Source organism: Acomys russatus, chromosome 17 (genome assembly GCF_903995435.1).
Source record: "Acomys russatus chromosome 17, mAcoRus1.1, whole genome shotgun sequence".
Classification (NCBI taxonomy): Eukaryota; Metazoa; Chordata; class Mammalia; order Rodentia; family Muridae; genus Acomys; species Acomys russatus.
In genome coordinates, this window is record NC_067153.1 from 52,788,117 (window position 1) to 52,803,157 (window position 15,041).

At 40.5% G+C, this 15,041-nt stretch overlaps 1 protein-coding gene across 2 annotated transcripts in view; it reads right to left on the reverse strand.

The window, feature by feature from the left end:
• Cpne8 (copine 8) overlaps positions 1-15,041 on the reverse strand; it is a 174,294-nt gene that overhangs the window by 123,390 nt on the left and 35,863 nt on the right. For both annotated transcript variants that reach the window (XM_051160226.1, XM_051160227.1), the window contains one exon: positions 1,065-1,168. In XM_051160226.1, coding sequence (XP_051016183.1) covers positions 1,065-1,168 — 104 coding nt within the window. The remainder of the gene's footprint in view (positions 1-1,064; positions 1,169-15,041) is intronic.

Genomic DNA, 15,041 nt, shown 5'->3' on the forward strand with positions numbered 1-15,041 from the left:
TAACATCTTAGCCTCCATCGGGGGGCAGAAGGCATTGTGAGGCTGTGCTTTCATCTCTCATTACCTTCATTTGATTATTTGGAAAGAGGTTTGGGGCGGGGAGGGGGACAAAAACCTAATGTAAATATCATAAATTTTGCTTTTAAATCTGACGGACATCTAGCACGCTTGGGGGAGGGAGAAAACATTACCGATTCTTCTGTTACATCTATTTCAGAGTAAAAAATAAGATCAATAGCTAGCAGTAAAGAATTTGTTTTATGTTAGGAGGGAAATTAGGACTCCTCCAAAGAAGGTATTGTCATCCTTTCTTATTAAAAGGTATTCATAGGTGTTGAGAAGCTGCCATGAGTTTTTCAATGATTTGAACAAGGCATTGACCTTTTAAGAATACTTTTGATACTCATAAGCATTCATTACACAGAGCATCTTAAATACAAGGACACATTTCTTCCTGTAGCCACATTTCCTTTTACCCATGTACAGACCCTACCAGTCCCCAAAGCTCACGTCTGTATGTATGTGTGTGTGTGTATATATATATACACACATATATATACACATATACACACACATATAGATAGATATAGATATACAGATATATAGATATAGATATAGATATATTTTTTAAAATGAATGCTAGCTCTATCACCCTTGGCCTTAAAGGCATGAAGTATCAAGGGAAGCCACCATGGGGCAGAGGTAAAGTGCTAGCCTAACGTGCCATGGGGGGAAGTGGCCCATCTGCAATTAGCCATTAAGCTGGACGTGTTCCCTTATGCTCTCTGAGAGTGAAGAAGCCCACTGGGGTACAAGTAGGTTTGAGAGAAAGCCCACCTGCAGTTCCCCACATGACTAAGCTGTCCACTCACCTATTGAAATCATATTTCAAAACAATAGAAAAAAAATCTTATGTTCAATACTGTGCCCCAGCCTCTGGCTAAACAGAATAAAACTGTTTTTTGTTGTTGTTGTTGTTGTTGTTTTTAATGAGACAGCCAGGTACTCAGGGCAATCGACACAGTCCAGACTGTGCTACTCCAAGTAGCCTTAGTAGAACTTACAAGTCAAAGCGAAGATTCTCTCTTTCTTCAAAGAAATAGTCCAGAATGAACTTCCTGACAAAATCGGGATTCAAAGTATTATCGATCACTTCAGTTCTTCCAAACTATAGAAAGAAACAGAAAGGGCACAGAGGTTAAAAACAAACCTTCCATGGTGACTGGCTTCCAAGTATAGTCAGCCAGTGTTCCTTTAAGAAAATGAGTGATGGACACCAGCTGACTTGATCAACCTACAGCTCCAGAGAGAAGTGGCTAATGATCAAATCTCCCCCCTCCGCTGGGACTCACTCAGGGAGAGAAGCTTCGGGCTGAGTCTGTTCCAAACTCAGCTACCACACGCAAGACAGCACACACCACCCTTCTCTGTGCTGACTTGGAAACCAAGTCCCTTTCTAACCTAAAGAATCCATGCGTGCAGTACATTTATTGTTTTAATAAAGCACTTCTTAAAAACTCAGACAGCTGACATGCATTCTTCAAGCAGCCACATGTCCTCAGTCCTCACCTTTAGCTTTTATAGGAGACAGTCCTTCACACACGAAGGCCCATTACTCATGTTTTAAGTGGAAAGTCTTGTAATCGTTTTTGCACTGACAACACAAACATTACCTGATCACATTCAGATGTACAGGTTATAACAACACATACAAATCTTGTATGTTTCTAAAATATGAGTAATACTTCAGGTTAAAAACATATGTTTCTCCATTTTTGAGGAAGTAGATGCTGAGACCAAAGACTTCTCTCCCTTACATAGGAAGGAACGCCATTAGACCGTCAACACAAAGATACACGTCACAGTTTACCCTCAGCAACCCTCCAACTGCCATTTTAATGACGGGATTTTAACCTTAGCTGTGACTCCATTATGCAATCAAGCAGGCAGGCTGCCTTGCTAGAGAACCTATTTTTATTAAAGTTCCAGGAATTATTATCTTCATAATAGGAAAATGAAGAATCAAGCTCATCCATTTAATGTGAAGGCCAGAGACATCTTTAAAACTTTATGCTAAAGTGATTCTTGAAAAAAAAATGGTTACGACATGGCATTTATTTGGGTTATGGCCAACTAATTACTCCCTCACAAAGAAATAATTTGCTGTGGAACAATACTTTATATCATGGTCCAATATCACATGGACAAGCTATAATCGAAAGGTTACATTTAGGAAGTGTGACCCTGCAGAAGGCTCATACAGCTAAAAGTTGTTCTCCAGCATGGGGAACCATTTTGAAAGGTTCTTGAAAATTCAGGAGGTGATCCTAGTGGACAAATTGAGTCACTAGAGTCGGGACCTTGGGGATATTTATTCCCAGTTCCTTCCTTCCTCCCTTCCTTCCTCCCTCCCTCCTTCCCTTCCTTCCTTCCTTCTTTCCTTCCTTCCTTCCTCTCTCCCTCCCTTTCTTTCTTCCTTCTTTCCTTCCTTCCTTCCCATGTCCCCTTTATCTCCTTGCTTGCTGCCCCTCATGATTTCCCACCATGATGAATAGTAAGCAAAAGAAACACATTCCTCCTTAGGTGGCTTATGTTAGGAATTTGGGTCACAATGACTATGCCAGAGAATGGACCCTTGCTGTAACTATGCCTAGCACAGGGTGCTTAGACCTTTAGAACCGGCTTGTGAGAAGAACATGGGAGGGTCTGGAGATGAAGGCTGGAGAAGCTTAGAGCTTTGGTGCTCAACCTGTAGGTCACAGGAGTCCCCTAAGACCATCAGCAATATCCGATGTTTACATTTTAATTCATAACAGTAGCAGAATTATGGTTGTGAGGTAATTACAAAAGTAAATTTATGGTCAGAGTCAGCAAGAGGAACTGTATTAAAGGGTGGCAGCTTTGGGGAGGTTGAGAACTACTGCCCTAGAGTATAGTAAACAGAGCTTAGTGGGTAGTTCTAGTGGAAACTCAGAAGACCAGAATACTGATAGAAATATGGACAGGAAAGGTTACTGTCTGGCATGGAGCTCGCAGAGATCCGCTGCTCATGAGGTTCCAACACATGTGAGGTCCCTACATTGGGAATGAAACTAGAGGCCATTCCTGTACATTCTAGAAAAAAAAAAATCTACATTTTCTCCATGCCATAAATGAGACTAAATTCCAAAATAACAGACTAGTTGATTTGGTGGATAAAATTCCAAGACACCATACATTGGTGCTATTAGTATGGGTTTTGATGGCTTTTTTGAAGGCAGATTTATAGTGAGGTCATGAGTGGAAAAAGTAGGGCAAAGGAAAAGCCCTCTTGTCAGAGAAGGAGTGAGCTGGAAGAAACGATTACGCAGAGAAGCAATGTTAAAAAGAAGTCATGCGCCCAGGGGTGGTGGAGAACAGCGTTAATCACAGCACCCAGGATGCAGAGAAAACAGTGAGTTCCATGCCAGCCAGAGCAACATAGGGAGATCCTGTCTCAAAAACGCACAAAACCGATGACAAACAACAAACAAAAACCCCAGACAAGCAAAAAAGAAAGCCGTGCACTTTGTGTGAGCACAACGGGATATAGTGTTGTGAGAGCAACCCAGGAGCAGGCCAGAAGCCACTCACTGGAGGCTCCATGATTAACTGTTGTAAATTGACTTGAAACACGTTTTCGTGGCAAGACAGAATCTTGGGGCTACGCCATTCCTGCATGGCCTCCTCTGGATGTTCATCCTGTGTTCACACACCCACACACTCAGAAGCAGCTGCAGCTTGGACCCTCACCACTTCCCAACTTCTGGAGGCAAAACAGCTTCCAAGACAAAGGGCAAACCTACACTCAGTAAGAACTCCCCCAACACTCACCCTTCATTTGAGCTTCAACCCAAATCCATACTGAGAAGGGAACTGGGAGAGAAGCGTGAACTCTCCTAGCAGCGGTTCCATTGAATTGCCAGCTCACAATCCCTCATTAGCCAGTGACACCCTTACTAGTCTGTTTCTTGTAAAAGTAGCAGTGGGGGCTGAATATATTCTACTCTCTATGGAAGGCTAGTGTGTAGCTATTAAAATTCTGGTGTTAGCTAATCATCTATAAATCGTGACTGTGTCTGTCTCAATACATCTTCCAACACATGGCCCTGACATTGCTTGAGGAGATGTCAGCCATGGCCTTCATGATGCTAAGCTAGATTCATTGTCAGTGTGGAACCTTCACCACACTTGGCCTTTCAGTCTATCTGACATAGCTGGTCACTCCATCCTTCCTGAAGCATGCTTTTCCAGCTTTTTGCCTTCATGGTTGACTACACTGTTTTTGTACTTAAGGCAATCGACTCCTTCTTTACGGAACATACTTCTAGTCTCTCATCTCCTGATAGGCACTCTTCTTCTAGGTGGTGCCATTGGTCCTTATAGTCACAGGTGTCCTCTCTACAACTCAGATGTTGTCTTGTGATGACATGGGGGCCATAAAGTTTCCTCCCCTGAAAATGGGATTAAAGCCCACCACTTGCCCACCTCCATTTTCTGCCAAGTGAAAATGCACCAAGAAGACCCTCACTAAAAGGTACTTTGCTCTTGGATTTCCCAGACTCCTGTGAGAAAATAAATTTCAGTACTTCATAAATTATACTATCTCTGGCATGCTTCCATAGCATTCTAAAACAGACTAAGGCTACACAGTTGACTTTACAACACACCTACTTGATGCTGACTTCTAAGTCTTTGTGACCGGCCCAGAGTCACCTTAGTGCAGTCTCATGCATACAGCTCTTGAGGTACACACCTGCTAATCTTACAGGCTCTTCAAAATTATCATCCAGGATTAAACATTGCCCCACACTTTCTCTAATCCTGGCACTTCGGCCTAGCTCCTGCCAATCAGTGATTTTTATACTGCACTGTGCTCTGACCATAAAAAGAAGTTATCTATAGCAACAGCTTCCCTCTTAACCTACCAAAGCCTCTTCATCACTGCTTCCTGAATTATCAATTTTAATTTTAAAACATATCCCCACATAGTCAACTTGATAATTTTCTATTATTAATTTGAATTCCATATCTTTGTCTTAATATAGACTGTCTCAAATGGTTTTCAACTCCTACCACTCACTCTTGTTTTGACAGCAAATTAGCCCCTACCCAGCAACCAGAGCCATCCATAAATAATAGAAATATTATGCCTTTTCAAAATACTAAAAGACCTAATGGTGTCACAGAACACATCAAACACACTCTTCTGGCCTACAGGACTTGGCTTCTTTTGATGACAGTTACTACTTTTTAAGATTTATTTTATTTATTTGTCTATCTGGGCCTGGTTACCTCATGTGATTTTTTTTTTTTTAAGTTCTGCTTATTTTCCTGAAATTTTCATTTTTCTCTACAACTCAGTAAAATTCTATTGTGTATATTGGCTACATTTTCATTATCCTTTCATCAACTGATGGACATCTGGACTGGGTTCATTTCCTGGCTACTGTGATAGACCATTAGTGAACACTGATGTCAAGTATGTGTGTAGGAGAATACAGAGCCCTCTAACTGTGTGATAGATTGTTCCTACAGCAGGTCTATTTTTATGTTTTTGAGAAACTTCCACATGATTTCCAGAAGTGGTGCATCAATTTATACTCCCACCGATAACAATAATGGTTCTTTTTTCCCATATCCTTGCCAGTATTATAATTTTGTTTTTTCATAATAGCCATTTTGACTGGCATGAGACACAACTTCAAAGCTGTTTTTATTTGAACTTCCCATATAATTGGGGATGTTGAAGACTTTCACTAGCCATTTGCATTTTTTTTTTCCTTTCAAGAATTCATGGTGGATGTATTGACTAGATTGGTTTCCTTTTTTATGAGCTGTGCTTTTTAAAAAGAGTTGTTTATTCATGTATTTTAGATATATGAACTTCCCTGTCTTCATGCACATCAGAAGAGGGCATCAGATCTCATTATAGATGGCTGTGAGCCACCGTGTGGTTGCTGGGAATGAACTCAGGACCTCTGGAAGAGCATTCAAGCATTCTTAACCACTGAGCCATCTCTCTAGCCTCTGCTTTGTTTTCTTAATGTTCAGTGTGTTTGGCTCATTGCCTTTTCTACATGTTAACCCTCTGTTGGCTGAATAGGTGGAAAAGATTTCTCTCCCTTCCTAAGGGTGATGTCCTCACTAGATAAGAGTTTCTTTCAGTGTATAGAAGCTGTAGGGTTTCGTGATGTTCCAATTTTTGATTATTGGTAATATTCGGAAAGTCCTTTCCTGTAACCGTGTCTTGAAGGGTCTAATTACTTTCCCCAAAATTTTTGGGATTTCAAGGCTTACACAGATGCCATTCATCCATCTGCAGCTGTTTTTGTACAGAGCTAGAGGTTTTAAAAAATCTGGGTTCATTCCAATTTTTAGATATCTGGTTTTTCTAACACCATTTGTTGATAATACTGTCTTGTCTCCAGTGAGATAGAGGCATGGTGGATCACAACCAGATGGATATACATTAAAAACTCACAGAGAAGTGGCAGCATGCAGAAGGTCTGCCCTGTAGAGGAATTTTAATTCAGAATATGGCTTCTCTGACAAGAGATAGCATCCAAAGACCTTCTAGGTTTGTGTAATCCAGCTGGAATACAAGCATACCTTTAATCCATGATACAGAGGCAAGCAGACCTGAGTTCAAGGCCAGCCTGGTATAGCACAAATTACAGGTTAAAAAAAAAAGTTGAGGTTCAGGTGTGCTGGTAAACACCTTTAATTCCAAACAATGAAGGCAAAGTTAGTTTATAGAAGGAAGCACCAATGTTTGAAAGTGATGTCTAATTGAGTAGCAGAAAAACATGACAAATCAGAGAATTTGTTGACAGAATAGGATACACCCAAATCTTATGAAAATAGAGAGGAAAAGGGAGGTACTTAAGGGGCAATGCAGAGAGAGAGAGAGAGAGACAGAGACAGAGACAGAGACAGAGACAGAGACAGAGACAGAGACAGAGACAGAGAGAGGAGGCAGTTTTACTGGGACAGTGATAGAGAAGGATTGCAGAGAGAGAATACATGTGAAGACCAAATGAGCCTGATATGAGGAACCAGAAGATTAGCATAGATTGATGGAGTTAGTTTGAGGCCAAGCAGAGCAATTCAGGAGCTGGGAGAGAAGCCAGACAGGCTTAGTCAGGTGGGAGAGGAGTTAGAGCCAGAGCAGCTGAGTTGAACCAGCCAGCCCAGAGCGCAGTAAGAACAAGAAAGGGTGAGCTTATTAAACAATAAGTCTCAGAGGCTGAAAATGTTCTAGGCCTAGGTTAGAGTAGTGTATGGAGGCTAGAAGCTTCCAGGACTACGTCTAGGTTAGCAGAAGGAGGCAGTAAGCCTCTGAGACAATAATTGAGCCAGGAGAATAAAGTTCCTTTTACATTTCACAGGTTCAAACAAGACAAAAGAACCAGAAGGTGAAGTAGAGATAAAGCTCCATCCTTTACTAAGAAGCTATTTGAAACCCATACCTGCTGGGAGTGGGAAATCTGTTCTCTCTAATGTAGTGTCACTGGGTATCAGGAGGGAAGGCCCCATGCTCAGAATTAAGTTGTTGGCCAACACAAACAGACTTCGTGTGTGTGTGTGTGTGTGTGTGTGTGTGTGTGTGTGCATTTTCGAGGGGGGTGTGTTGTTTTTGATATTTGGGTGTGTTTGTTTTGGTTTTCATAGAGAGAAAATGAGTTTGTGTGAATAGGAAGATGAAGGACTCTTTGAGGAAAAAAATTCCTATTCTGAACATCAGCTATTCTGTATTATCAAAAGGATGTATATATCTGCTTATATTTATCAATGGAAAAATGACATCTAAATTACATTTGACTCAGATTATATTTGAGGGTACTTGTCATATACCCACGTAAGGACAATTGATGAGAAAAGAATTTGAAGAAGAGTAAGAAGGGGTATATGAGAAGATTTGAAGGGAGGAAAGACAGTAGTGAAATGTTGTAATTTTATGAGATTTTAAATTAAAAAAAAATATGGCCTGTTTAAAATAATCTGTCCTCTGCAGCAAGAGAAATCCTGAACTCTGTAGGGCAGAGAGACTATGAGGACAGACTAATCAAATGCATTTGATGAGAAAATTCCATTTAAGACCATAAACCTTTAGGCAGCATAGATGAAGAGAAGGTGTTGAATTCACACACACACACACATGCACACACACCTGCACGCACACACGCCTGCACGCACACGCACACACAAGCACACACACAGCACACACACATGCACACACACATACACACACACATGCATGCACACACACACATGCACACACATGCATGCACACACACATACACACACACATGCATGCACACACACACATGCACACACATGCATGCACACACACCTGCACGCACATGCACACACAAGCACACACACAAGCACACACACATACACACACCTGCACGCACACAGACACGCACACGCACACACACACATGCATGCACACACACATGCACACACACCTGCACGCACACAGACACGCACACACAAGCACACACACATGCACACACACATGCATGCACACACACATGCACACACGTGCATACACCCATGTATACACACACTCAAGCCCTACATCCTTCTATTCTTGCTCTTGAAAGTTAACCTCTGACCTCATCAGAGAGTGGATGGCCCTCTTTCTTTGAGGGAACCAGATAAAGTTGGGTCATCTGGCTCATTACTTCAAGCATTTTTTAAAAACAAATAAAAAAAATCTGAAGTTCATTTACTTCTGAAATGATAAGCAGAAATTTGAACCTTTATTCAGAACTTACATTATTACTGATCAGTGAGATGTGACTGCAGAGATGCAAAAAGAGATGCCATGAATTCCTTGTAATAAACTTGATAAAAATCAAGACATATGGAACTGTCCTAGATTTTTAAGCCCTTTTATTTTTAGGAATGTATCTAAAGTATTAGCCACTAAAAAAAAATCAATTTTCATTATATCTCTTAAACTTTTGTACATTAAATACAGAAAAGACTAAACCCATCAGTTTTCAGCTTTCATTATTTTAAACGTTTATCCAAAATACTTTTTAAAGTAAATCATAGTCATCATCATCATCATCATAATTCATAGGGTTGCTTTTCACATGTTTTATTTCTAGCTATCAATACTAGGGTTAGTGTCATAATTAATCGCCATTACACAGACTTGCCACAAAGCTGAACTTGAGGTTCAATTTGAAGAATCACTGAAAAAAATAAGCAGAAATCAAAATGCTTGCATTTCTAGAAAAACAGAGACAGAGAGTGCCAGACTACAGTGCCTGGAATAAATTTCTAATTCTTCAATGTGCAGAAAATATACCCCACTACAAGAGTCAGGAATTTGGGGGGGGGGGGGAATCATGATGCCACCCTAATAGTTAAAATAAGGTAAAAGAAATCAATGGGCAAAGGCTAGAAGAATTTGATCAGCTATTTTAAGGAAACCCAACATGGTTCAAGGCATAACCAGGAAATGATTCAATCTACCAACAAAGGAACTTAGGGAGAGGGAAGAAACTAAAAGAAAAAAAAAATCTCCAAAATTAGTGAGCTGAAAAATAGAGTGAAAATAAAATGTAATAAAAACATATTGATTGCGATTGCACAGACTAAGCAGAGAGAATTAGTGAATTCAAAAATAGGCTATTTGAAAGTACATGAAAAGAGAAAGTGAAAAGAGGAGGAGGAATTATCAAAAGTATGGGAACACGGTGACAGCATCACAAATTATATATTCTGGTAGTTGGGGATTCCAGAGGGACAGGAGAATGGGGAAAAGAAGGAAGATTTTTCAAAAACATGTGAACAGAACTCTTTCCAAACCAAGAGAGGGATGCAAACATCCAGGTTACAGAAGGTCAAAGGTCATGACAGTTAAGCCAACCTAGTCTACCCCAAAATATAGTATAATCAACCAGTCAAAATTTAAAGAGAAGGCTCCTCAAGGCGGTAAAGAAAGAACAGGTAAGCATGCCCCAACTCTGGTCGGCCGACTTCTCATTAGGAAGCTTTCACATCATGAGAGAGATGCATGAAAATAATAAAGTAAATACTAACTGCCAACCAAGAATACTAGCAGAGGTATTTTTTAGAGATGTAGAACAGAAAACAAAAGCCAAGATCACAGCCCTCCATATGGCCCGTCCTAAAGGAACACTGGAGGGAATTATCCAAACTGAAAGAGGTGCTAACAAGCCAGTGACATGAGTAATCACAAATTCAGAAGACTGTACTGTTGCGAACAGGGTGAAAAGGCTGCTTGTATCAAGACATAGAAGGAGAAAAAAAGCATGCCTCAAGCTTCCTATGTTGAAGACAAGGTGTTCAGCCTGTGGCACTGTTGGGGACCTCGTAGAAGGACATCAAGTTTTTGGGAACATGTCCCTGAAAGGAGTATTGGGATCCCTTCCTGCCACCAGGAGGTGAACAGGATGCCTGTGTCACACATTCCTGTCCCATGTCCCACCTGACCCAAGGAAACGGGGCTATATGGCTACAGGATGACACCTCAGAAGCCATAGGATAAAAAGCACACACACTTCCCTTCTGATATGCTTTCTATGTCGACAGAAAGCCAGCACACAGCTTAACATACCTCCATCAGTACCCAAGATAGCAGGAGAGAAAGATAGAAAGTGTGGCGTATACAATTACAAATTCTTTCAGAAGTTGGAGCACATCTTTCCGGGCCCTTCTGGTTTTAAAGGTGTCTGTGCCAGGTGTTACCTAGTAGGGCTGCCTTCACAAGTGGCTTGACCCTTCTCCCTTGAAGTTTTTTTTTTTTTTTTTTTTTTTACCCTTTAAACTTTTTTTTTGTATTTTTTTTTAATTAATTTATTCTTGTTACATCTCAATGTTTATCCCATCCCTTGTATCCTCCCATTCCTCCCCCCCCCCCATTTTCCCATTATTCCCCTCCCCTATGACTGTTCCTGAGAGGGATTACGTCCCCCTATATATTCTCATAGGGTATCAAGTCTCTTCTTGGCTACCTGCTGTCCTTCCTCTGAGTGCCACCAGGTCTCCCCCTCCAGGGGACATGGTCAAATGTGAGGCACCAGAGTACATGAGAAAGTCGTATCACACTCTCCACTCAACTGTGGAGAATATTCTGACCATTGGCTAGATCTGGTCCCGCTCAAACTAAGGCACCAGCCAAGGACAATACAGGAGGTAAACTTTAAATCCCTTGAAGTTTTTAATACTTTTTTTTATAAATTTATTTATTCTGTTTTTAATGTTTTAACTAATATGTTATTGATAGTTTTTTTCTGGTCTTGTCGATTTGTCTATTCTGTAGACCTATTATACCTGGATGGACATCTCACTTTCTGGGTGTTTTTACGTTTTTACTGATGATAAAGGAATTTTGCTTGTTTGTTTTTATGATGCCCAAGAAGCGCTCTCTCTCTCTCTCTCTCTCTCTCTCTCTCTCTCTCTCTCTCTCTCTCCTTCATCTGTCTCTCCATCTTTGTCTCTGTTTGTCTCTCTCTCTCTCTGGAGTGTGTGTGTGTGTTTTAACTTTTCATGGACATATACTGGGTGATATAATTTCTCTACTCTGTCTTTAATCCCTATTTTTGGCATGGTCCATTCATTCTGTTGCCAAGGCTTTCTATTAAAGTTTTTACTTGTCTTGTTGATGTTTTTCATTTCTGACATCATTTCACTTTAGATTGTTGCTTAATTTTTAAAATTTTTATAACGTGGCTTGATTTCCTTACACCATTCATCTTTGCTTTTGTTGTCTTTGCATTGTTTGACCACAGTTGTAATCATTCTCTTGAGTTCTTTTCTACACATTGTTAGGGCCATTGTTATGGGATTTGTAGGTTTGGGAGGAGATATATTATTTTGGTTTTTTTCCCCCCATGTTGTTTTCCTTTCTGCATTGTATTTGTGCATCAGGAGTTAGTATGTGTTTTTGTTGTTGAAGTCTCCTTTCTTCTTTCAGCAGAGGTATTTGCAGTGTTCAGGATGGGGCTAATTCCTAGTAGAGTTTTGATCTTGACTTCTTCTGTTTTTCTGGGTTTGAGGGGATGCACCCTCTATTTAGGTATTTCTCTTCTGCAGTCTGGCACAGGCTAAGGAACTATTGGGTTCTGGGCCTCTGGTGTAAGTAGCCATTGCTGTTTTACTCTATCTCCTGTGATACTCAGCCTCAAGGAACAATGATTAGCAGATGTCCAACCTTTCAGATGTGTGACAGCTACTGTTTCACTCTTTGGAGTGTGTGTGTGTGTTGTTGTTGTTGTTGTTTCTCTAGAGAACCCTGACTAACAGAAGTACCAATAAAGTAAAATAAAGCCTGACATTTATTGTATGAAGTGAAATGTAACAAGAACCATAACAATGTTACTATATTTCAATGGTTCCTGTTGGAAATTCTCCTTACAAGATAAAGAAGGGCATATGTGTTATGGCACAAATCCTACTTGTGAAGTTAAGCGAGCTGAGCTTTGAAGACTCTTTCAGAGCTCTCTGAGTAGGTGTAAGGGCATTCATTACAGATTCATCATTCAGTGTGGAGATGAGTAAATGTTGAACTTCTAAGTGTGGGTGAAAGGAAGCCCACCAGAGACACTGCCAACGATGTTAATCATTTTAAGCAAAATATTTGAAATTTATAAACAACTGCAGCGGCTTTCTCTCCTCACATTGAAACTTGGGGAATCCACACTCAACTACTCAATTTAAATGCTTAAGAGTAACACAGAGATGGATTCATTCAGAGGAGCTCAACTCTAGCTCACAGAAGTTAACAGCATTTTCCAAATCTCTTGGCATGCAACAATTTGGGAAATCCCTTCACTGTGTCCATTACACTATTTTTCATTTCCATAACTTAAGACACTTTGTATCATTTATAGCTCTGTAAGAATTAAGAGATCCATTATGTCAAGAGTTTTCCATACTTCATGATCATTAGATAAAATATATTAAAGAAAAGGTAATTATAGTAGATTGATATAATTTAAATTGGGGGTTTCAACTATAGCTATCTTAAGATGATCTTATATTTATCTGAACTACATTGCTTCTTATGCAAGCCTGTATTTTCCTGTTATCTAAATGTTATGCATCTCAGAACATGAAGCCATAATAAGCTAATGCTTTTGATAAACCACCTTTGATTTAGATAAAAGTACAACAGCCATACTAGTGGAGTGAGGTTGATATCCAAGTCCGTAAACTGAGTTATACAGACAAGCCAAAGTTGCCGAGAAAACTAACTATACTAATTATACTAATTATACCAACCATTCCAGCTACACGGTTAGTCATCACTAAATGTCAGTGAGATTCATAAATGATCAAGTATTTGTGGCATTATTAAGAAAGCACCTATCTATTCTAGGTCTGATCTGAAATAGCTGGATAAATACGCCTCATCGAGATAAAAGAGTGTTTGACACTTAATATGAATTTGGAAGAATAGAGACAATTATTAAAAGATTTGATTTGAACTCCCTGACCAAGAGAAAGCGCAAACTTACAGGAATATTAGCAATGAGCAAGTTCTCCCTGGCGAATCAGTACAGCCCTCACTGGATGACTTCTGCCACAGATGTCCCCAGAAACCCAAGTTCTTGTGACGAACTAACGTTGCAAAGGCCTTCCTTCTACTGCCTCATTCCCATTTCTAAGAGAAAATATTTTAAGAATCTGAGGACAGCTGTTATAACTACTCAGATACCACAGTTTTCAGAACAAACTCTCCTTTATTCACGTGGCCCAGGAACTAGCTGTTACTTCAAGACAGAAGCCCTCCTCAACCACATACTGCTTCTGCCAACTAAAGCATAGAAATCAAAAAGGAACATCTCAAATTTGTCCCCAGAGGAATAAAGAGCAACAGCGTTAGGCCGAATCACCTGAAATTGCCTAACCACAATCATTCTTTCCCCTTTATAAGAATGGCAGTTTTATGCAGTTCAGTATAAACGCATCATTTTTCTTCATGTAAGCATTGCACGTACATCAGTGTGGCCTCAGACTGTATTAGCTTTTGGCAGCCGTGTAAACACCACACTTTTAAGTTGGATTTGAGGTCAAGTAAACCCTGTAGACCATTTCCTATTAGTTGCTAGGCAAGCACCAAGAACAGGATTTTATAATGTACAAAGATATCTCATCTGCTACTTGGTAGGTTTTGTTGTTGTTGCTGTTGTTGCTTTTGTTTTTATAAAAGTTGTCTTTCCAGTGTGTCCTTAACTATGCAGTACTTGTATGACAGATATTGCGACTAGCAACTATTATTCCATTACTGGGACAACTGTAGGAGCTGAAATCATCATTCCTCAAGTCACACATGCATAGTCAGCAAGAAACCGGGCACCTGTCTTCCAGCCCTGAGCTACCCTGGGAAATGAAGCGGCATAGTTATCTTCCTCTGAAGCTAAGGAACCCAGTCTTTCTTAAGAACTGTTATGGGGACTAACTATCAAATAGGGTTTCTTTTGTTGTTCAAGGTCTTTAGTTGCTAAGTGTTAGGTCCTTACCTGCTGCAGGGCATAGCTGGTGGACCCTGATGCTCTAGCCCAGGGGTGGGGCTCCCCCTCTCCCAGCCTCTTCAGTACATAATCCAGGCATTTTGGTTCTGCCTCTCTCCCTTCTCTCTCTCTCTCTCTCTCTCTCTCTCTCTCTCTCTCTCTCTCTCTCTCTCTCTCTCTCTCTCTCTCTCTCTCCCTCCCTCCCTCCTCCTCTCCCATCCCCCCCTCTCTCTTTGAATATGCTCCTCTTTCCCTCTCTCCCTCTCCTCCTCCGCCCCTGCTGCTCCCAATAAGCCTGCATTTACGCATATATAATTTCACCTCGCCATTAGCTCATTCCATTATACCCATCACTAAGTGCCACGCCATGCTTGCCTCCTGCATCTGCACTTCTCCCATTCTTCCACGTCACTCTTTCAAGCATTAAATTAGTACTGTCAGCTCTTTTGAAACTACCTTGAATGTGCCTTCTTGCTAGCTATAGTTGAGCGGAGTTCACATGTTGGACACATTATCACCATC